Here is a 19,484-nt window from a genome sequence, read left to right as displayed (position 1 = left end):
CAGAAAAACTGTCAAATATAAAATTTCAAAATTCTAGGGGTGTGTGGGGGGGACCCTCATATACAGTGCTGGTTATGGATCACACTTACAGGCTTTTTTATGCTCAAAATCGAATTCAGCAGTCAAAAAAACATCAGTCCTGAGAAACTAACCATGAGAATATGAAGGGGGGGATGCAAGGGCGATTTTTTGATTTTTGTCAATTTTGGCTCATATTCGAGGATCTTTGCAGTCATGAATTGATGGTCTATGTATTTTTTACATCAGTTTTCAATGTTGGAATCACATAACCCGCCGTCCATGCTGCTGATAGTGTATCATCAAACCAAAAATTGAATCCAGGGGGCACTCGAGGGGGGCTGTGTGAATTTTGGCAATTTTGAAAAATCTGCAGTCACACTGAACTGTGAGATGATGTTGTCATATGTCAAAAAATGATCAAAAGTGATAAAGAAGTGAATAGAAATAGCAAGAATAACAGATTTCACCTTGGGGGTCCTCCCGGACCCCCCAATATTTTCAAATTTTGAACCATACATTTCTTAGCAAAGTGCAAAGGAAATTTTTTGTTCAGTGCCTCAACATTACTTGATCCTCACAATAAAATTTCGACCGTGCTCCAGCGGTTGAGGTGGGGGGGAACGAAATTACCATAAGTTTTTTTGTAATGAAAAGTTGAAAAATTCCCTGCCAAACTGGGGCATGTGACAATACTAACTTCCATCAGAAAGTCTGTAAGAGTACTAGCAGCCATTGGGAAAATCATTGATTTTACAAAATTTTCATTTCTAGGGTCAATAATGCCCCCCTCAATTTTTGGAAAATTGAGGTGGGAATCGCTACAGTTTCGAATTCCAACTCAATCAACTCTGGAGATCCTTAAACATCGCCTTGTTCAGACAAACATAGATTTTCTCGATTGGGGGCCTGGCCCCCTCATTTTTTTTGAGAAAATTTTGAAAAATATGCAGTCACACTGAACGGTATAATGATGTTGGAATATGTCAGAAAATAATTGAAAGTGATGAAAAAAGGAAAAAAAATATGACAGAATTCACCATGGGAGGGACCAAGGACCCCCTCAATTTTTTCAACTTTTCAATGCTTGATTTCAAAGCAAAGTCAAGAGGAACAATCTTACTTAGCACATCGGAATAAGGCTATTTATCATAAATGAGAACTGGATGGATTGAACTGATGGTGTATCATCAAGCCAAAAATTGAGTCCATGGGGCACTTGAGGGGGGTAGTGTGCTTTTTGGTAATTTCAAAAAATCTGAAGTTGCACTGAACTGTGAAATGATGTTGACATGTGTCAAAAAATGACCAAAAGTGATTAAAAAGTGAATAAAAAATAGCAAAAAAATAACAATTCCACCTTGGGGGTCCTCCTGGACACCCCCAATATTTTCAACTTTCGAACCGCACATTTCTCAGCAAAGTGCAAAAGAAATCTTTTGTTCAGTGCCTCAAAATTTTTCGAAATTTCCATTTCAAAACTTGAACCCAGCCTATACTCCACCTGGCCTACCAAACCAATCCCACCAACCCTATCCTATCAATCCCACTTTACCCAACCTACCTATTCACCCTTTTTTCAGTCAATCTACTTAACCTACCCCACCTGAGCCACCATACATAAATTTATTATGCTATTCAACCCACTCTATTGCACCCTACTTAAACTACTCTACCTACCCCACCCTACCCAACCCACTCAACCTAAGCTACCCTACCTGAAATAATCCACCTAATCTATTCAACCTAATCTTGAAAACCAAACGTACCCTACCCAATATAACCTACTTAATCTACCCTACTTAACACACCTTATCAAAAAATACTACTCAACCTAAGCCACCCTACCATAACTAACCTTCCTAAACTATTAACCCAATCTTGACACCCTAACCTACCCTACCCAAGATATCCTACTCAATCTACTTTACCTAATCCACATAACCTTAGCCATCCTACCTAACCAACTCTCCCTAATCACCTATCCCACCCTACCTAACCTACTCCACCTAACCCACATAACATAGACTACCGTACCCTACCCTACCCTGGCCCACTCAATCTACTCTACCTAATTCACATAACCTTAGTCATCCTACCTAACCCACCCACCCTACCTAACCTGCCCACAATTGGGCAGGCAAAACCTGCCTCCCAGCTGGAGCACTAAGCACAAAGGCTCCTACCCAACACTATACAGTAATAAAAGACAATTGAGTGGGCGAAGCCCGCCTTCCAGCTGGATCGGGAAACACTCAGATATTCGAATAGGTGTGCAGGGGGCAAAGCCCCCGCCGAGCGTGGAGTGCAAGTCATATATATACTAAAGCCGGAGAGTTTGAAAACCTCCTGACAAGGGTGGTTGTTGTGGTGAGTGGTGCTCTGTTGGATTCGATTGACATTTCTCAGCAAAGTGCAAGTGAACTTTCTTGTTCAGCGCCTCAACATTACTAGATTGCTAGAATAAAATTTTGAACGTGTTGCAGGGGTTGTGGGGGGGAATTGAATTTTCATCAGTTTTTTTGTAATAAAAATTTGTAAAATTCCCAGCCAAACTGGGGCATGTGACAATACTAACTTTCATCAGAAAGTCTGTAAGAGTACTAGCAGGTATCGGGAAAATTATTAATTTTTTGAAATTTACATTCTGGGGGTCGATGATGCCCCCCTCAATTTTTGGAAATTAGAGGGGGGGAATCATTACAGTTTCGGATTCAAACTCAATCGACCCTGGAGATCCTGAAACATTGCCTTGCACAGACGAACAATCGATTTCCGAAATAGGGGGCTCAGACCCCTCATTTTTTTGAAAACAATCTTGAGAGTCAAAAGTTGAAAAATTCCCAGCCAAACTGGGGCATGTGACAACTCTAAATTCCATCAGAAAGTTTCTAGGAGTTCCAGCAGGCATTGGGAAAATTATGGATTTTTCGAAATTTCTATTTTGGGGGTTGATGATGCCCCCCTCAATTTTTGAAAAATTAGGGGGGGAACGGCTACAGTTTTGAATTCAAACTCAATCGACTCGTAAAAGCCTAAAACATCGCCTTGCACAGACAAAGCATCGATAACCCACAGAAAAATTGTCGAATAACAAAATTTTAGATTCTAGGGGGTGTGGGGGGACCCTCAATTACAGTGCTGGTCACGGATCACATTGACTGGTTTTTTCATGCTTAAAATCGAATTCAGCAGCCGAGAAAACATCACTCCCGTGAAAATTAACCGAAAAAAAAACAATAGGGGCCGTGGGAGGGTGATTTTTTGATTTTTGTCAATTTTGGCTCATTTTCCATGATTTTTGCAGCCAAGAATTGACTGTCTCTGTATTTTTCACATCAGTTTTTGATGTTGAAATCACTTGACCTGCGGTCTATGCTGCTGATAGTGTATCAGAAACCACAAAATTACATCCAGGGGGCACTCGAGGGGGGCTGTGTGATTTTTGGCAATTTTGAGAAATCTGCAGTTACACTAGACGGTATAATGATGTTTTAATATGTCAAAAAATAATAATCCTAAGGGATCTAAAAGAAAAAAAAATTCACATTTGTGATATTCTACTTTGGGGGCTACCCAGGACCCCCTCAATTTTTCTACCTTCTCAATGGTTAATATTATAGCATATTCAAGAGGAACAATCTTATTCTTCTTCTTCTTCTTCTTCTTTGTCTCTCCCCAGTATGCCTTACAGCGTTGGGGTAGCCTCGGTCCACTTCCTCCATTTATCCCTATACATCGCCATCCTCCTCATCTCCCGAACCGTCTTCCCTCTTCTTCTCCCTATCTCCTCAATGCGATCCTCATATGAATACCTCGGGCGCCCCACCGTTCTTCTTCCCTGTACTCTAACATTTACAAACTGTTTTGCCTTGCTTTCGTCCCTCATCCGTTGTACATGTCCATACCAACCCAGCTGCCTCGTTTCTATTCTGTCCCCAACATCTCTCATTCCCACTTCTTCCCTTATTCTAGTATTTCTTACTCTATCCCTTCTAGTCTTACCAACTGTCTTTCTGTGGCATTTCATCTCCACAGTCCTTATCTTATTTTCGTGGCTTGATTTTATTGGCCAACTTTTGCTTCCATATAGCATGATGGGCTCTATTATTGTTCTGTATACCTGGTTCTTTATCTTTTTATCAAGCTCTCTTTTTCCAAATATACAGTCTTTTATTGCATAGTAGTCAACAGCTCCCTTTCTCACGTTGTTCAACACCTCCCTATCAATCCTTCCATCCTCCGAAATCACTGTACCCAGGTATTCATATTTCTCCACCTGTTCCATCTTCTCTCCATTCACCATAATATGCATATTATCTCTCATTCCTTTTGACACTGCCATCACCTTGCTTTTCTTGACATTTAAGACCATATGCCTTGATTTCAATTCCTCTGCCCATTCAGTTGTTGACTGTTGCAATTTTTCTTTTGAATCACAAATCAAGACAATGTCGTCGGCGAACAGAAGAGCTCTTGCACCGATCGGCCTCATATTCCAGTAACCCACCAGCGTGTTCTGTGTTCTTCTTTTACATATTTTGTGTATTTCATCCATGATTAGAATGAATAGCAGAGGACTGAGGCTGTCACCCTGTTTCACGCCTTTTTCCATGGCAAACTCCTCTGACACTCCTCCACCAATGCGCACTCTTGCCAACATTCCTTCATTCACACTAATAATTGCATTGATAAGCTTAGTGGGCACTCTCTTTCTATGCAATACCCTCCATTTTAGGTTTCTTGGGACTGTGTCGAAAGCAGCCTTCAGGTCCAAAAAGGCTAGGTATACATTCCTTCCCTTCTCAAGAAATTTGGCACACACACTTCAAAGGGAAGAGATATGCTCCTGGGTCTGCCTGCCCGGTCTGAACGCTGCTTGTTCTTCTTCTATATCATCTTCACCACTTTCCACAGCCTCCTCTCAAGTATACCAGTGTACACTTTCATGGCCACCTGAGATAAGCTTACAGCTCTATAGTTATCACACTCAGTGGTAAGACCCTTCTTATGAATTGGAATTATAATATTCTTCCTCCACTGCACAGGGACTCTTTCCTGCTTTCATGCTTCATTGAATAAATCCAACAATCCATCAATCAATATATCTCCTCCTCATTTGATAAATTCTGGCACAATACCATCCCCTCCTGCTGCCTTGCCGACCTTCAAACTCTTAATGGATTCTTCTACCTCTTCTCTAATGATTCCACTTGTTATTCCATCTATCTCATCCATCATTTGTTCGAGCTCATATTCATTATCCTCATTCTGATCATCATCCCTGTGAAACTTATCCTCATAGAATCTTCTCCATTTATCAAGTACCTCTTCTGTCTGCGACACCAACCTTCATTCTTCATCAGCTATTGTTCTGATCTGCTTTCCAAATTTTTCTTTTAAACACTTGACAATTTTCCAAAATGAACGACCATTATCATGTCCATGTTGGTGTTGCAGATCTTGACCAAATTCTTCCCATGAATTAGTTTTTGCCAACCTTATAGTTCTCTTTGCCTCATTCCTTTTCTCAACATACATTCTGTACTCCTCCTGCCTCTTAGTCATCATGTAATTTCTGTATGCTTTCTTTTTCTCTTTCACTTTCATCTGAACCTCCTCTGTCCAACATCTTATCCTTCTCTTAAACCTTCCCAGCCTTTTTTCGCCACACACTCCCTTTGCAGCACCTGTAATAGCAACTTTCAGCTCATTCCAGAAACTATCTACATTATTACAGTTGTTCTGCATATTTGCAATCTGGTCTGACAACTCTGTTTTGTATCTTTCTCTGTTCTCAATACACCTTAGTTCTTCATGCTTTATTCTTGTGTATGCTCGCTGTCGCTCGACCTTCCTCTCTGCAAATCCAGTATCTGCCACTAGTAACCTATGGTCAGTGTCTAGTTCAGCTCCTCTGATGACTTTGACATCTTTGAAAGCATACCTGAGGTCACCCTGGTACAGAATATAGTCAATCATACTCTCAGCTCCCCTACCTTCTCCCACAAATGTGATCTAATGAATTCTTTTGTGTATGAACCAAGTGTTTCCAATGAGAAGATTGTGCTGTGCTGAGTATTCAATTAGTCTTTGTCCATTGTTATTTCTTATTGTTTCACATCCATATTTTCCCATACTTCCGAGCCCGTCCTGTTGATCAGATCCAACTCTCCCATTGAAATCTCCCATCACCACAAGTTTTCTTGTTTCTTCAGCCTCTATGGTCACTCTATCTAGTTGTAGCCAAAACTCATCCTTTTCAGCCACACTAGCATCTTCCGTTGGGCCATACACTTGAATGATGCTTATTTTCTCCTCTAGGTCAAGATCCACTCTGATAATTCTAGGGCTTACAGCCTCCCAGCTTTTAACTCTTGTGTTGATGTCTCCATCCATTACTATAGCCACTCCACCACTAGCTCTTCTTCCCTCTGGTATTCCTGAGTATCGCATAACATACCCTCCATCCAAGTCCTTCTGTCCCACTCCCTTCCTTCTTGTTTCACTCAAGCCAAGTGCCTTTATCTTATACTTCTTCATCTCCTCTACCAACTCAACCTCTTTTCCTGTAAGCGTTCCAATATTCCATGTTCCAAATCGTATATATTTGCATTTCCTATCCTTCCTAAAACTCCGGTCTTGTCCAAGGCTATTTAATGTACTTTGAATCCAGTGTAATCGGACGTGTGGGGGATTAGCCCAATGACGTCTTCTTTGGAGTACTTCTCCGTCTGGCTCCTATCCTTCGACTCTTGTAACTCTTTCTCTCCTTGTAACTCTCTCTTTCTAACTCTCTCTCTTGGTTATGTCGAGTGAGTAAACATGTGTCAGTTCGGCTCCGTCTTCTAACAGATATTTCGTAGGGTTATACAGTTCAATTCACTTCAAATTATACATCTAGTTATTTAGTTTCTCGAGCTTAATTCAATAGTGAAATAATATTTCTGATCAACTCACACTCTTTTTATTTATCTTGAAAAAACATTCCTAATTCTTCAGTCAACCTTCTCGCCTGTAAAAGTGTAAATCCACCTAACGGTACACCATGGGTCGACCGAACAGAGGCACGCCGAGGAATGAGGTCAATGCTTCGAAGCCAGGGCCAGCTATTTCTGGATCACTGTCTGAAGAGACCCTCCGAATTATTCGACAGCAAATCGAGGAAACTGTGCATCATGCCGTATCTATGGCAGTGAAGTCCATTTTTGAGGAACTTCAGGCATTGAAGGAGGAGAACAAACAGCTGCACAATAGAATTCGTGAGCTAGAGGTGTCTTGTCACCTGAAGGTCGACGACCTCGAGCAATACGGGCGCCGACATTCAAAACGTATTTTTGGGATCCCGGAGAGTGACAAAGAAGACACGGACCTGCTGGCGCTTGATGTCTTCAACAAGAAGCTGAACGTGCCCGTGACTCTGGCGGATGTCAACCGCTCGCATCGCGTTGGAAGGCGTCAACCACCTCAACAAGGGCAAGCTAAACCCAAGGACCGACCCATCATAGTACGACTCTGCAGCTACCGGACCAGGAAGATGATCTTCGACGCTAAGAGGAAGCTGAAGGGTTCCGGCGTCACCATTCGCGAGGATCTGACTGCGGAGCGTCTCAAGATCCTCAATGCTGCGGCCGACCGTCATGGGCATAGGAATGTCTGGTCATCGGACGGGAGGATCAAGATCTCTATCGGCGAGGGAGGATCCAAGAGGGTCCACACAGTCGAGAGGATGACCGACCTTCAAAAAATAAAGGTAAATTAAATCATTTCAGGATTCGATGACTAAGGTGCCCTTCACTACAATAATAGGAAATTCGTATTAATACATTTCACAGTAGATATACCTTGGCATTTTTCATGAGCTGGCTTTCTGTTCTATAAATGAATCTTTCCACTGCTATTTATGATTATATATGAGGCAATTATTTCAAACTAAGGAGATCCACATTTGTTAATACTGATTAATAATTCATCTTGATATTAATTCCCAAAACTACGTTCAATGCATCAACTACTATACTCCAGAGGGTACTTAGAGAATCATTATCTCTATTCTTACTAATAATTATTACATCTCTTACCAAAATTATTTCCATAATTAATAATTTTCGAAATGCTGAATTTCAAATAAGTTGGATGATTAACATACGTTATAGATATGGATGTAATCTATAGGTAAAGATAGTAATCTCCTATATAATGATATCTTCTACTGTTGCCACAGCTTGAACAATAGAAGCTAATGTGTGAAGAATTATTGATAGAGCAGAGGGGTGGGTAGTCTGTTCATATGCTTATATAGGGGCTGTGTTTCATTTAACGTTATCTTAGACATTCATCACTTAACTATTACAGTTCTCAATTTACTACTTTTATCTTTATTGCAACTCCCAATAGTTAATTATACTTCTAATACTATGAATTATTTTTCACACTTCACCGTTCAATACTATTTAAAACTCATCTAAAATAATCTAGCACTTTCTCCATCGTCTCCTCTACTTCTTATTTTTCTTTCTCGTTTCTCTTCTTGATCTTATATTTATAATGATTACTTGAATATTGTTGTTTGCGATGATGATTATTATTCTTTTCTATTCTTCTTCTCCTTCTTCTTCGTCTTCTTCTTCTTCTTCTTCTTCTTCTTCTTCTTCTTCTTCTTCTTCTTCTTCTTCTTCTTCTTCTTCTCTTCTTCTCTTCTTCTCTTCTTCTCTTCTTCTTCTTCTTCTTTTTCTCCACTTGGACTCGATCTTCCACTACTGGATTCCTTCTCTATCTACCTCCACTTGGACCCGATTCTTCCACTACTGGATACCTACTCGCTCTATCTCCACTTGGACCAGATCTCCCACTACCAGTTCTTCCTCAATCTCCATCTTATTCACCATCAGGATTATTCATCACCGAAACTCCACACATCTACATCTTATTGTGTTTAGTGAATTTTTGAACTAGTGCTTTGAATAGTGAAGGGAGCCGAACTGTCAAGGCATACTGAATGCACTCGAATCAAGAGACTTTTTCATTTAGGTTAAGTTTTATCAGTTTCATCCCCATTTCCCCCGTCATGTGTCGTTCTGAGGTCGGTTCACGATTGGTCTGCTGCTTCCATGATGCCTCTCACTGACACATCAGCTCGCTCGCCCTCAAGTAGGTATGATTATTTCAATAATAGTCATAATGACGCAGGTATGTTTCTAGCAAAGAAACTCCACTCTTTCAAAAAACTTTTCAAGGCTGCTCACCTTAACGTACAATCCCTCAGTTGCCACATTGATGAACTCAGAGCAATCTTCCGTTTTCAGGACTTCAATATAATCGGAATTTCCGAATAATTTTTGAAGCCTAGTATTTCATCAAATTCTGTTGCATTGCCTGGATATAATCTTTTCCGGAATGATAGATTAAATAAAGCTTGTGGGGGTGTAGCATTTATGTGAAAGATGGTATCAAAAAAAAAGTTTTAATTACATCTAAACAAGAGTATTGTTCCAGACCAGAGTTTATGCTACTTGAATTATCCTTATCTAGTAATGATAAATTACTCGTTGGTATCTGTTATCGCCCACCAAAAATAGGTCATTTCACAGATTTCGAAAATGCCTTGCTTTCTCTTATGCCTTGTTATAACCGTATACTAGTTATGGGGGATATGAACACCGACTTGAACATGACGAATCGTAACTTTGACTACTTTCAACTAACTACAATTTTCCAATGCCTAAACATGACTATTTTACCCCTCGATCCAACTCATCATACTAATGAATCAGACACACTCATTGACCTTCTCATTGTTAGTGATCCCAATGAGGTTGTTCAAGCAGGCCAAATCTCAGTCCCAGCTATTTCTAGACATGATTTGATCTACTGTGTACTTTCCCATAAGATACCCAAGCCAGAACAGAGAATTATCACTTATAGAGACTTCAAAAACTTTGATGAAGCCGCCTTCCTGACTGATGTGGCTCAGACTCCATGGCATCAAATTGAAGCATTACCCTCAATTGATGACATGGTCAAGACTTTCGAGAATTGGACTTTGACTTTGTATGACAAACATGCACCTTATGTGACAAAGAGGATTAATAGAAAACGACGAGTACCGTGGATGACTGAAGACATACTTAAGATGATGGGATGTAGAGACAAATCACATAGAAAATTTAAAAAGACATTTGACTTGGACAGTTTGATAGAGTATAGGAGCCTTAGAAATAGGGTTAAACAGGAATTACGGAACTCAAAGATTAGGTATTTGAATTCGTTTATGACAAACAATAGACAATACTCTAAATCACTTTGGCAGGGAATAAAAGAATTCGGGCTTGGCAAACAGAAATCGAATCCACAAATTGACTTACCATTGAATAATATAAATGACCATTTCGTTTCACACTCTAACCAACGCGACGAAGTTGTCATTGCTAATCATTTAGATGATCTTGGAGAGCAGGTTACAAACTTAGATTTAACAATCACTGATCAATTTCATTTCCATCCAATCTCAGAAGAAGACACTTTCAGAGCAATTCAACGTATGCTACGGGTGTAGACAAAATTCCTATTAAATTTATCAAGAAGATGTTATTTGCTGTTTTACCAACCATTACATACATTTTCAACAAGTCACTTGAAGAAGGCATTTTCCCTGAAAACTGGAAGTTTGCTCTGGTTCACCCTCTAAATAAAGTTCCATCACCCAATAAAGTTGAGGATTTTAGACCAATCAGTATTTTACCTGCATTGTCCAAAGTGCTAGAAAGACTCATTCATGCTCAAGTTGTAAAATTTCTAGACAACAATAGTAAGCTTCATAACTTTCAATCAGGCTTTAGAAAATTCCATTCAACTGAGACAGCTCTGCTTCGTGTCACTGATGATATAAGGTTAGCTATGGACCAAAGAAAATGCACCATCCTCACCCTATTTGATTTTTCTAAAGCATTCGATACTGTTGATCATTCAGTCCTTCTGAATAAGTTGGCTATTCTTGGTTTCAGTCACAACTCGTTAGTTTGGTTTAAATCCTATCTATTAGGTAGGAAACAATGTGTATCTGTCGGTGACAAAAAGTCAACTTGGAAAAACGTTATGCATGGAGTACCACAAGGTTCAATTTTAGGCCCTCTCCTCTTCACTTTGTATGCTAATGACCTTTCTCCCATTATCAAATTCTCCAGTTTCCATATTTATGCAGACGACCTTCAAATCTATTTAAGCTGTCCCATAACAAAAATTAATTAAACAATTGGAATAATGAATCAGGATATCAATTCGATAGTGGAATGGACAAAGAAAAATGGCCTTAAGCTTAATCCCATCAAAACACAACCCATTATAATTGGATATTCTCGTCTTATAAACAATATTGACCTTGAATCGATTCACAAAGTTAGTGTAGACGGTAATGACATTCCTTACTGTAGCTCAGTTAAAAATTTAGGCATTATTATGAATAATACTCTTGACTGGTCAGAACAAGTGAACAAAACTTGTAAAAAGGTATTCTCAGCCATGCATGCATTGAAGAAAATGCACGATATCCTCCCTAGAAACATTAAATTATTATTGGTTCAATCTCTCATCTTCCCACATTTAATGTATTGTAATTCTGTTCTTAACGATATGCAAGTCACTCTGAATGATAAACTACAGCGTTGCCAAAATTATTGTCTACGTTTCGTCTACTCTCTCCAACGCCATGATCATATCACCCCAGCCCACATTGCTAGTTCAACATTGAAGCTTCCCGATCAGAGGCTTTTTCGAATAGTCAAGCTTGTTAGAGATATCTTGAAATACGGTAATCCGAACTATTTTAAAGATGATTTCAAATTTGTCTCTGAAGGTAGGAGGATAGATGCTTCACATACTAGAACCGGAGAAAGTACTTTAAGGATACCCAATCATCGAACTACTATTTTCACAAAATCCTTCTTAGTCAGTGCCTGTCGTGCATGGAATACACTTCCTGTTTCTATCAGGTCTATCGAGAGCCGAGCGAGCTTCAACCTGACTTTAAAAAAACATATTTTGGAACAAATGACTGAAACTGACCGGCCCTAAGAATAAAATTTTGACAGGTTCGCGGGGGTGCGGGGGGTACTGAATTTTCATCAGTTTTTTTCTAATAAAAAATTCCCAGCCAAACTGAGGCATGTGACAATACCTCTAAACTTTATCAGAAAGTTTCTAGGAGTTACAGCAGGCATTGGGAAAATTATGGATTTTTCGAAATTCCAATTTCAGTGCTGGTCATGGATCACATTTACTGGTACTTTCATGCTAAAAATCGAATTCAGCAGCTGAGAAAACATCACTCCCGCGAAAATTAACCGAAAAAAAACAATAGGGGTGGTGGGAGGGTGATTTTTTTGATTTTTGCCAATTTTGGCTCATTTTCCATGATTTTTGCAGCCAAGAATTGACTGTCTCTGTATTTTTCACATCAGTTTTCGATGTTGAAATCACTCAACCTGCGATCTATGCTGCTGATAGTGTATCAGAAACCACAAAGTTACATCCAGGGGGCAGGGGCACTCGAGGGGGGCTGTGTGATTTTTGGCAATTTTGAGAAATCTGCAGTTACACTAGATGGTATAATGATGTTTCAATATGTCAGAAAATGATTAAAAGAAAAAAAATCACATTTGAGATATTCTTCTTTGGGGGCTACCCAGGACCCCCTCAACTTTTCTACCTTTCCAATGGTTAATTATATAGCAAAGTCAAGAGGAACAATCTTATTCAGCACATTAAAATGAGGTCATTCATAAGCTCAATCATCTCAGAAGATCCCAAAACATTGCCTCGCACAGACAAAACATCGATTTTTCCAATAGGGGCCCAGCCCCCTCATTTTTTTGAAAAAAAATTCAGAAAAAAAGTGTGAAATTCCCAGCAAAAACTGTGAATCCTATAATCTCATTGATGATATTATTGGAAAGAGGACGAAAAATAACCCTCAGAAAGACTGTCAAATAACAAATTTCTCAATTCTAGGAGGGTGTGGGGGGGACCCTCATACAGTGCTGGTTAAGGATCACACTTACAGATTTTTTTATGCTCGAAATCGAATTCAGCAGCCAGAAAAACATTAGTCCCGCGAAATCTAACCATGAAAATATATAGGGGGGGATGCTGGGGCAATTTTTCGATTTTTGTCAATTTTGGATCATATTCAAGGATTTTTGCAGCCATGAATTGATTGTCTATGTATCTTTAACATCAGTTTTCAATGTTGGAATCACGTAACCTGCCATCTATGCTACTGATAGTGTATCATCAAACAGTCGATCGGAATGTTGAAGTGAGCAGACGTGTCGGCGAGACTCTGTTATTTTGTTGTATTTTTGAAATAGTTTAAAGTGTGTTTTGGCTGTGAAATTGTACAAGTGTGAAGGATATTGGCACAGGAAGTATTCTACAGTTCAATAATTTCCTACACATTCATAATACTCTCATTCTTTCGATAAATTGTGTGAAATATTTAACAAAGAGCAGCTCTTCCATTATGAAGGGTCGAAAAGTGGCTGTGGTGATGGTGGGGGTGGGAGAGGTTCAGTGCCGGCGAGGTGATGCGGTAGAGCTGATGTGATGGCGGTGGGGGTGCAGGAGTTGATAGTCATTATCAATTATTGTCGCAACAAACAACTAGTGGTGTTCTCAGTGAAACTTTTAGTTCAAAAATAGATATTCTTATCAGAAAGGTTGATACGATTCAGACTGATATAACCACTATTAAGAACGAACAGAAGGACATCATAAAGTCTATTGAACATTTATTTGAACTGAACAACGATAATGCTGCCGCGATTGAAAAAAATAAAGTTTATATTAATGAATGCTGCAAAAATATTGATTCGATTCAAACTTGTAATGTGCAGTTGAATAAAAAATTTCAAATACTTTCTGTTGAGAATAATAATTTAAATCAATATCTCAGAAAAAACTGCATTGATTTGATAGGTGTTCCTTATGATGAAAATGAGAATTTGATTACTATTTTGAATAGAATTTCTCTAGCTGTGGGATTTCAGTTGGAGGACTTTATGATTGACAACTGCCATAGGCTACCATCAACTTCCAGTTATAAAGGCATAATGCAGCCTCCTATTATAGTCAAGTTCGTTGGTTTTACATACAAGAATAAATTCATGAACTGCTTCAAAAATAATAAGGGACTCACTTTGGCTGATCTAGGCTTCGCTGACAAGACCAAGATGATCGTGAATGAAACTATGTCACCTTTGAATCGTAGCCTCTTTAAAACTGCTAAAACAATGCAAAAGGCCGGAAAGTTTCAATACGTTTGGTTTAAGAATGGGCGAATCTACACTAAAAAGGACACCAACTCCAAACCTGTCATTGTGAGCTCAAGTGAAGATCTACAACCATGAATTTGATTATGTAATTGCATTGAACTGATCTTCAATTTTGAACTATCTATTATGAAAGTCTTCATCATGAACAATAATTTGATTTTGTATTAATTATAGTAGGCCTATACCGTATGTTATCTGGCTCTTCCTGTTCTCATCTCTTGAAAGTCGTACGTTTTTTTTCTTCTCTCCTTATGATATAGGTGGCAGGGTCTTATTTTTATTTATTGATTATTATTATTATTATCATTTTTTCACTATTTTTGAAAGTATCAAAACAATTTTTTTTCGCTTTATGAAGATCCTAGATTATATTTTTAATTTCTAATAGTAATTTTTCAATTTTGTCCTAACACATTGCTGATAATTATTATTTATATCATTATTCATTTATCTTCTATTTATTTCTTTTTGTATGAGTCTCATTGACGTTGAACCCCTTTAGTAAGCGTATTACTTCTTGTCAATGAATCTAATCATATTGAAATGCTTTCATCTTTTCAATTCTATCTCCTGTTCTTTCTTCACTCATATACGTTTCCTTACATATTCCTTCATCTGTTTTCATCTCAGTGCTTATGGTGTGAATGATGTAACTAGTATGGACCTATTGTTGGTACATGTAAACAATTTTCTTCGGAGCCTATTTCTATTATCTCTTCTAAGTTTATTTGGATCTATAAATGATGGAAGAATGTAAATATTTAATTGACATTACCGAGATAAACTCGTGTTTTGTTACTGATGCAGATAAGCTAACGATAATTCACCAAAATATTCGCAGTCTTAATAAAAATTTTGATGCATTTATTGCTTACATTAATTGCTGGAAATTGAAACCTGACATAATAGTATTGACTGAGACGTGGTTTCAGCCACTTGATGACACGTCTCCGTTTAATATTGATGACATCATTGGCTATTTCGCGGGAAGTAATGTTACACGAGCCTCTGGAATTGCAGTTTTCGTATCAACCAATAAGGGGATTAATTGCTCAAGATTAGATATGGAAATTCAGGAAGCTGATTCCATTTTGTTGAAACTCAAAGTATCTAACTATTGTTTTAATGTTTTAAGTTTATATAGATGACAAGCTTTTTGTATTGATACCTTCTCAAATGACCTTGCTGGTGGCTTCTTGGAGAATGACAAAGGCAGCAATAACTCTATAATTTTAGGTGATATTAATATAAATATTAATGACATAAACAATGATAAGGCATTCGAATATTTGGAAATGCTGAGCTCTAATGGATTCGAATCTCTCAAATTTTTGATTCTAGGGTGGCGTGGGGGGGACCCTCATATACAGTGCTTGTCATCGATCACATTCACAAGGTTTTATGCTCAACATCGAATTCAGCAGCCAAAAAAACATTACTCCCGCGAAGACTAACGAAAAAAAAACTGGAGTGTATAATGATGTTAGAATAATGTCAAACAATAATTGAAAGTGATGGAAAAAGAAAAAATATGACAGGATTTACCTTGGGGGGAACCAAGGACCCTCTCAATTCATTCAACTTTTCAATGCTTGATTTCATAGTTAAGTCAAAAGGAACAATCTCACATAGAACATTGAAATAAGGCTTTTTATCATAAATGAGAACTGGATGGATTGATATATGAGGAATGTAAGGGCAATTTCTCGATTTTTTCCAATTTTGGCCCAGGAAATCTTTGACACCCACAATGTTGCAGCCAAAATTTCATGGGTTCTGGTATTTTCACAACATATTTCACTGTTTGGATCACATAACTAGCTGTCTATGCTGCATAATAAAACATGAAATTAATCTAATCCAGGGGGCACTAAGGGGGGGGACAATATAGGTGCTGTGTGATTTTCGGTAATTTAAAAAAATCTACAACCACACTGGAAGGTTGAATGATGTTGAAATATGTCAAGAAATAATAGAAAGGGATAGAAAAAAATGAAAAATATTGAATAGAAGAGATCCAATTTTTGATGTTACTCAGGGCCCCCTAAATTTTTCAACTTTCTGATGTTCAATTACATAGCAAAAACATAAGGAACTATCATGTTGAGCACATTGAAATGGGGCTATTTATTATTTAAAAACTGCATGGGAAAACATATGAGTGATGCAAAGGTAGTTCCTAAGTTCACCAATCAATACTGCGATCACTAAACTCAAACTACTGAACTACTATCCTACCCAGCACAGGAAAGTCTCTAGGAGTCCCAGCAGGCTCCAGGAGAACTATGGATTCTCCGAAATTTCTATTTCAAAACTTGAACCTAGCCTATACTCTACCTGGCCTACCAAACCAATCCCACCAGCCCCACCCTATCTATCCTCCTATACATCACCTACCTATTTAACCCTCTATCAGTTAAACTACTTAACCTACCCCACTTAAGCCACCCAACATAAATTATGCTATTCAACCTACTCTATTGCACCCTATTTAAACTACTCTACCTACCCCACCCTACCCACGCTACTCAACCTAAGCCACCCTACCTGAAAAAACCTACCTGAACTATTTAACCTAATCTTGACAACCTAACCTACCCTACTCAAGATAACCTACTCTACCCAACCCACCTTATAAAAATAAAACTACCTAATCTAAGCAACCCTACCTGAACTAACCTACCTAAACTATTCAACCTAATCTTGACAACCTAACCTACCCTACTCAAGATACCATATTCAATCTATTCTACCTAATCCACCTTACCTAGACTATCCTACGTAACCAACTCTTCCTAATCACCTATCACACCTCACCTAACGTATTCTACCTAACCCACCCAACATAAACCACCGTACCTAACTCAATTGGGCGGGCGAAGCCTGCCTCCCAGCCTGAGCGTGGAGGCTGCTACCCACCCCTGTACAGTCAAACCACTCATGGGGGTGCAAACATAAAACTACCTAACCTAAGCAACCCTACCTGAACCAATGTACCTAAACTATTTAACCTAATCTTGACACCCTAACCTACCCTACTCAAGATAACCTTCTCAATCTACTCTACCTCATCCATAAGGTGGAAAACTATCCTACCCTCTTCCTATTAGCCCATCACACCCTATCTAACCTACTTTACCTAACCCACCCAACATAAACCACCGAACCTAACCTACTCAGGTGGGCAAAGCCCGCCTCCCGGCCAGAGCGCGAGGCACGGAGGCTGCTACTCATCCCTGTACAGTCATACCACTCATGAGGGTGCAGTACAGTCATATCACTCATGAGGGTGCAGTACATCGCCGAGTGCGAGGTGTGTTATATATATACTAAAGCTGGAGCATCTGAAAACCTCCTGACAAGGGTGGTTGTTTTGGTGGTTGGTGCTCTGTTGGATTTGATTGACAAGTAGTTGAAACCCTAGGAATAATTATGATATCTGAGAATTTTTCATTTTGGGGGGCTCCCGGACCCCCCAAATATTGTCAACTTTTGAACCGCACATTTCTGAGCAAAGTGCAAGGGAACTTTTTTGTTCAGCGCCTCAACATAACTGGATTCTCACAATACAATTTCGACCGTGTTGTGGGGGGTGCGGGGGGGAACGAAATTTTCATCAGTTTTTTTGTAATGAAAATTTGAAAAATTCCCAGCCAAACTGTGGCATGTGACAATACTAACTTTTATCAGGAAGTCTGTAAGAGTACTAGCAGGCATCGGGAAAATTATTGATTTTTCAAAATTTTCATTTTGGGGGTCGATGATGCCCCCCTCGATTCTTGGAAAATTGAAGAGGGTATTGCTACAGTTTCGAATTCAAATATAATTGACTCTGGAGATCCAAAAAGATCGCCTTGCACAGATGAACTATCAATTACCGCAAAAGGGGGCTCAGACCCCTAATTTTTTTGAAAACAATCTCAAGAGTCAAGATTTGATAAATGCCCAGCCAAACTGGGGTATGTGACAACTCTAAATTTCATCAGAGAGTTTCTAGGAGCTCCAGCAGGCATTGGGAAAATTATGGATTTTTCGAAATTCCAATTTTGGGGGTCAATGATGCACCCCTAAATTTTTGAAAACTTAGGAGGGAATGGCTACAGTTTTGAATCCAAGCTCAATTGACTCAGAAAATCCTATAACATCGCCTCACACAGAGGAAACATCAATTTTGTCAATAGGGGGCCCGGCCCCCTCATTGTTTTAAGAAATTTTTCTAGAATAAAAAGTGTGAAATTCCGAGCCAAAACTGTGAATCTCACAATTTCATGAATGAATATCGGAAGGGGACCAAAAAACTCACAAAAAAATTGTCAGAAAATGAAATTTTTTATTCTAGGGGGGCATTGGGGGACCCTCATATACAGTGCTGGTCATGGATCACATTGACAGGGTTTTTTATGCTCAAAATCGAATTCAGCAACTGGAAAAAAAATCACTCCCACAGAAACATACCGGAAAAAAAATAGTGGCGGAGGGAGGGTGATTTTTCGATTTTTGTCAATTTTGGCTCACTTTCCAGGATTTTTGCAGCCAAGAATTGACCATCTCAGTATTTCCAACATTAGTTCTCGATAATTCCTCGCACAGACAAAACATCGATTTTTCAAATAGGGGGGCCAGCCCCCTCATTTTTTTGAAAAAAAAAGTGTGAAATTCCCAGCAAAAACTGTGAATCCTATGATCTCATGGATGATATTATTGGAAAGAGGACCAAAAATAACCCACAGAAAAACTGTCAAATACCAAATTTCCCAATTCTAGGGTGTGTGAGGGGGGAACCCTCATATACAGTGCTGGTTATGGATCACACTTACAGGTTCTTTCATCCACAAAATCGAATTAAGCAGCCAAAAAAACGTTAGTCCTGCGAAAACTAACCATGAAAATATATGGGGGGTATGCAAGGGCAATTTTTTGATTTTGTCAATTTTGGTTCATATTCGAGGATTTTTGCAGCCATGAATTGATGTATATTTTACATCAGTTTTCAATGTTGGAATCACATAACCTGCCATCTATGCTGCTGATAGTGTATCATCGAACCAAAAATTAAATCCAGGGGTCACTCGAGGGGGGCTGTGTGATTTTTGGCAATTTCAAAAAATCTGCAGTCACACTGAACTGTGAAATGATGTT

The 19,484-nt window shown here is 38.9% G+C and overlaps 2 protein-coding genes across 2 annotated transcripts; both read right to left on the bottom strand.

Moving 5' to 3' along the window:
• Positions 1-5,370: 5,370 nt before the first annotated feature.
• Positions 5,371-6,000, bottom strand: LOC111059327. Its single transcript, XM_022346967.2, has one exon. The coding sequence runs from the start codon at positions 5,998-6,000 to the stop codon at positions 5,371-5,373; it is 630 nt and encodes a 209-aa protein (XP_022202659.2).
• Positions 6,001-6,036: 36 nt separating this feature from the next.
• On the bottom strand, positions 6,037-17,645 carry LOC120354564 (craniofacial development protein 2-like). The gene is made up of 2 exons (XM_039441909.1): positions 17,522-17,645; positions 6,037-6,587 (listed from the first exon to the last, which is right to left on the bottom strand). The coding sequence occupies exons 1-2, from the start codon at positions 17,643-17,645 to the stop codon at positions 6,037-6,039; spliced, it is 675 nt and encodes a 224-aa protein (XP_039297843.1).
• Positions 17,646-19,484: the final 1,839 nt, after the last annotated feature.

This window comes from Nilaparvata lugens, chromosome X (assembly GCF_014356525.2).
Source record: "Nilaparvata lugens isolate BPH chromosome X, ASM1435652v1, whole genome shotgun sequence".
Lineage (NCBI taxonomy): Eukaryota > Metazoa > Arthropoda > Insecta > Hemiptera > Delphacidae > Nilaparvata > Nilaparvata lugens.
The sequence above is the reverse complement of the archived record's forward strand: the minus strand, read 5'-3'. Positions and strand labels throughout refer to the sequence as shown.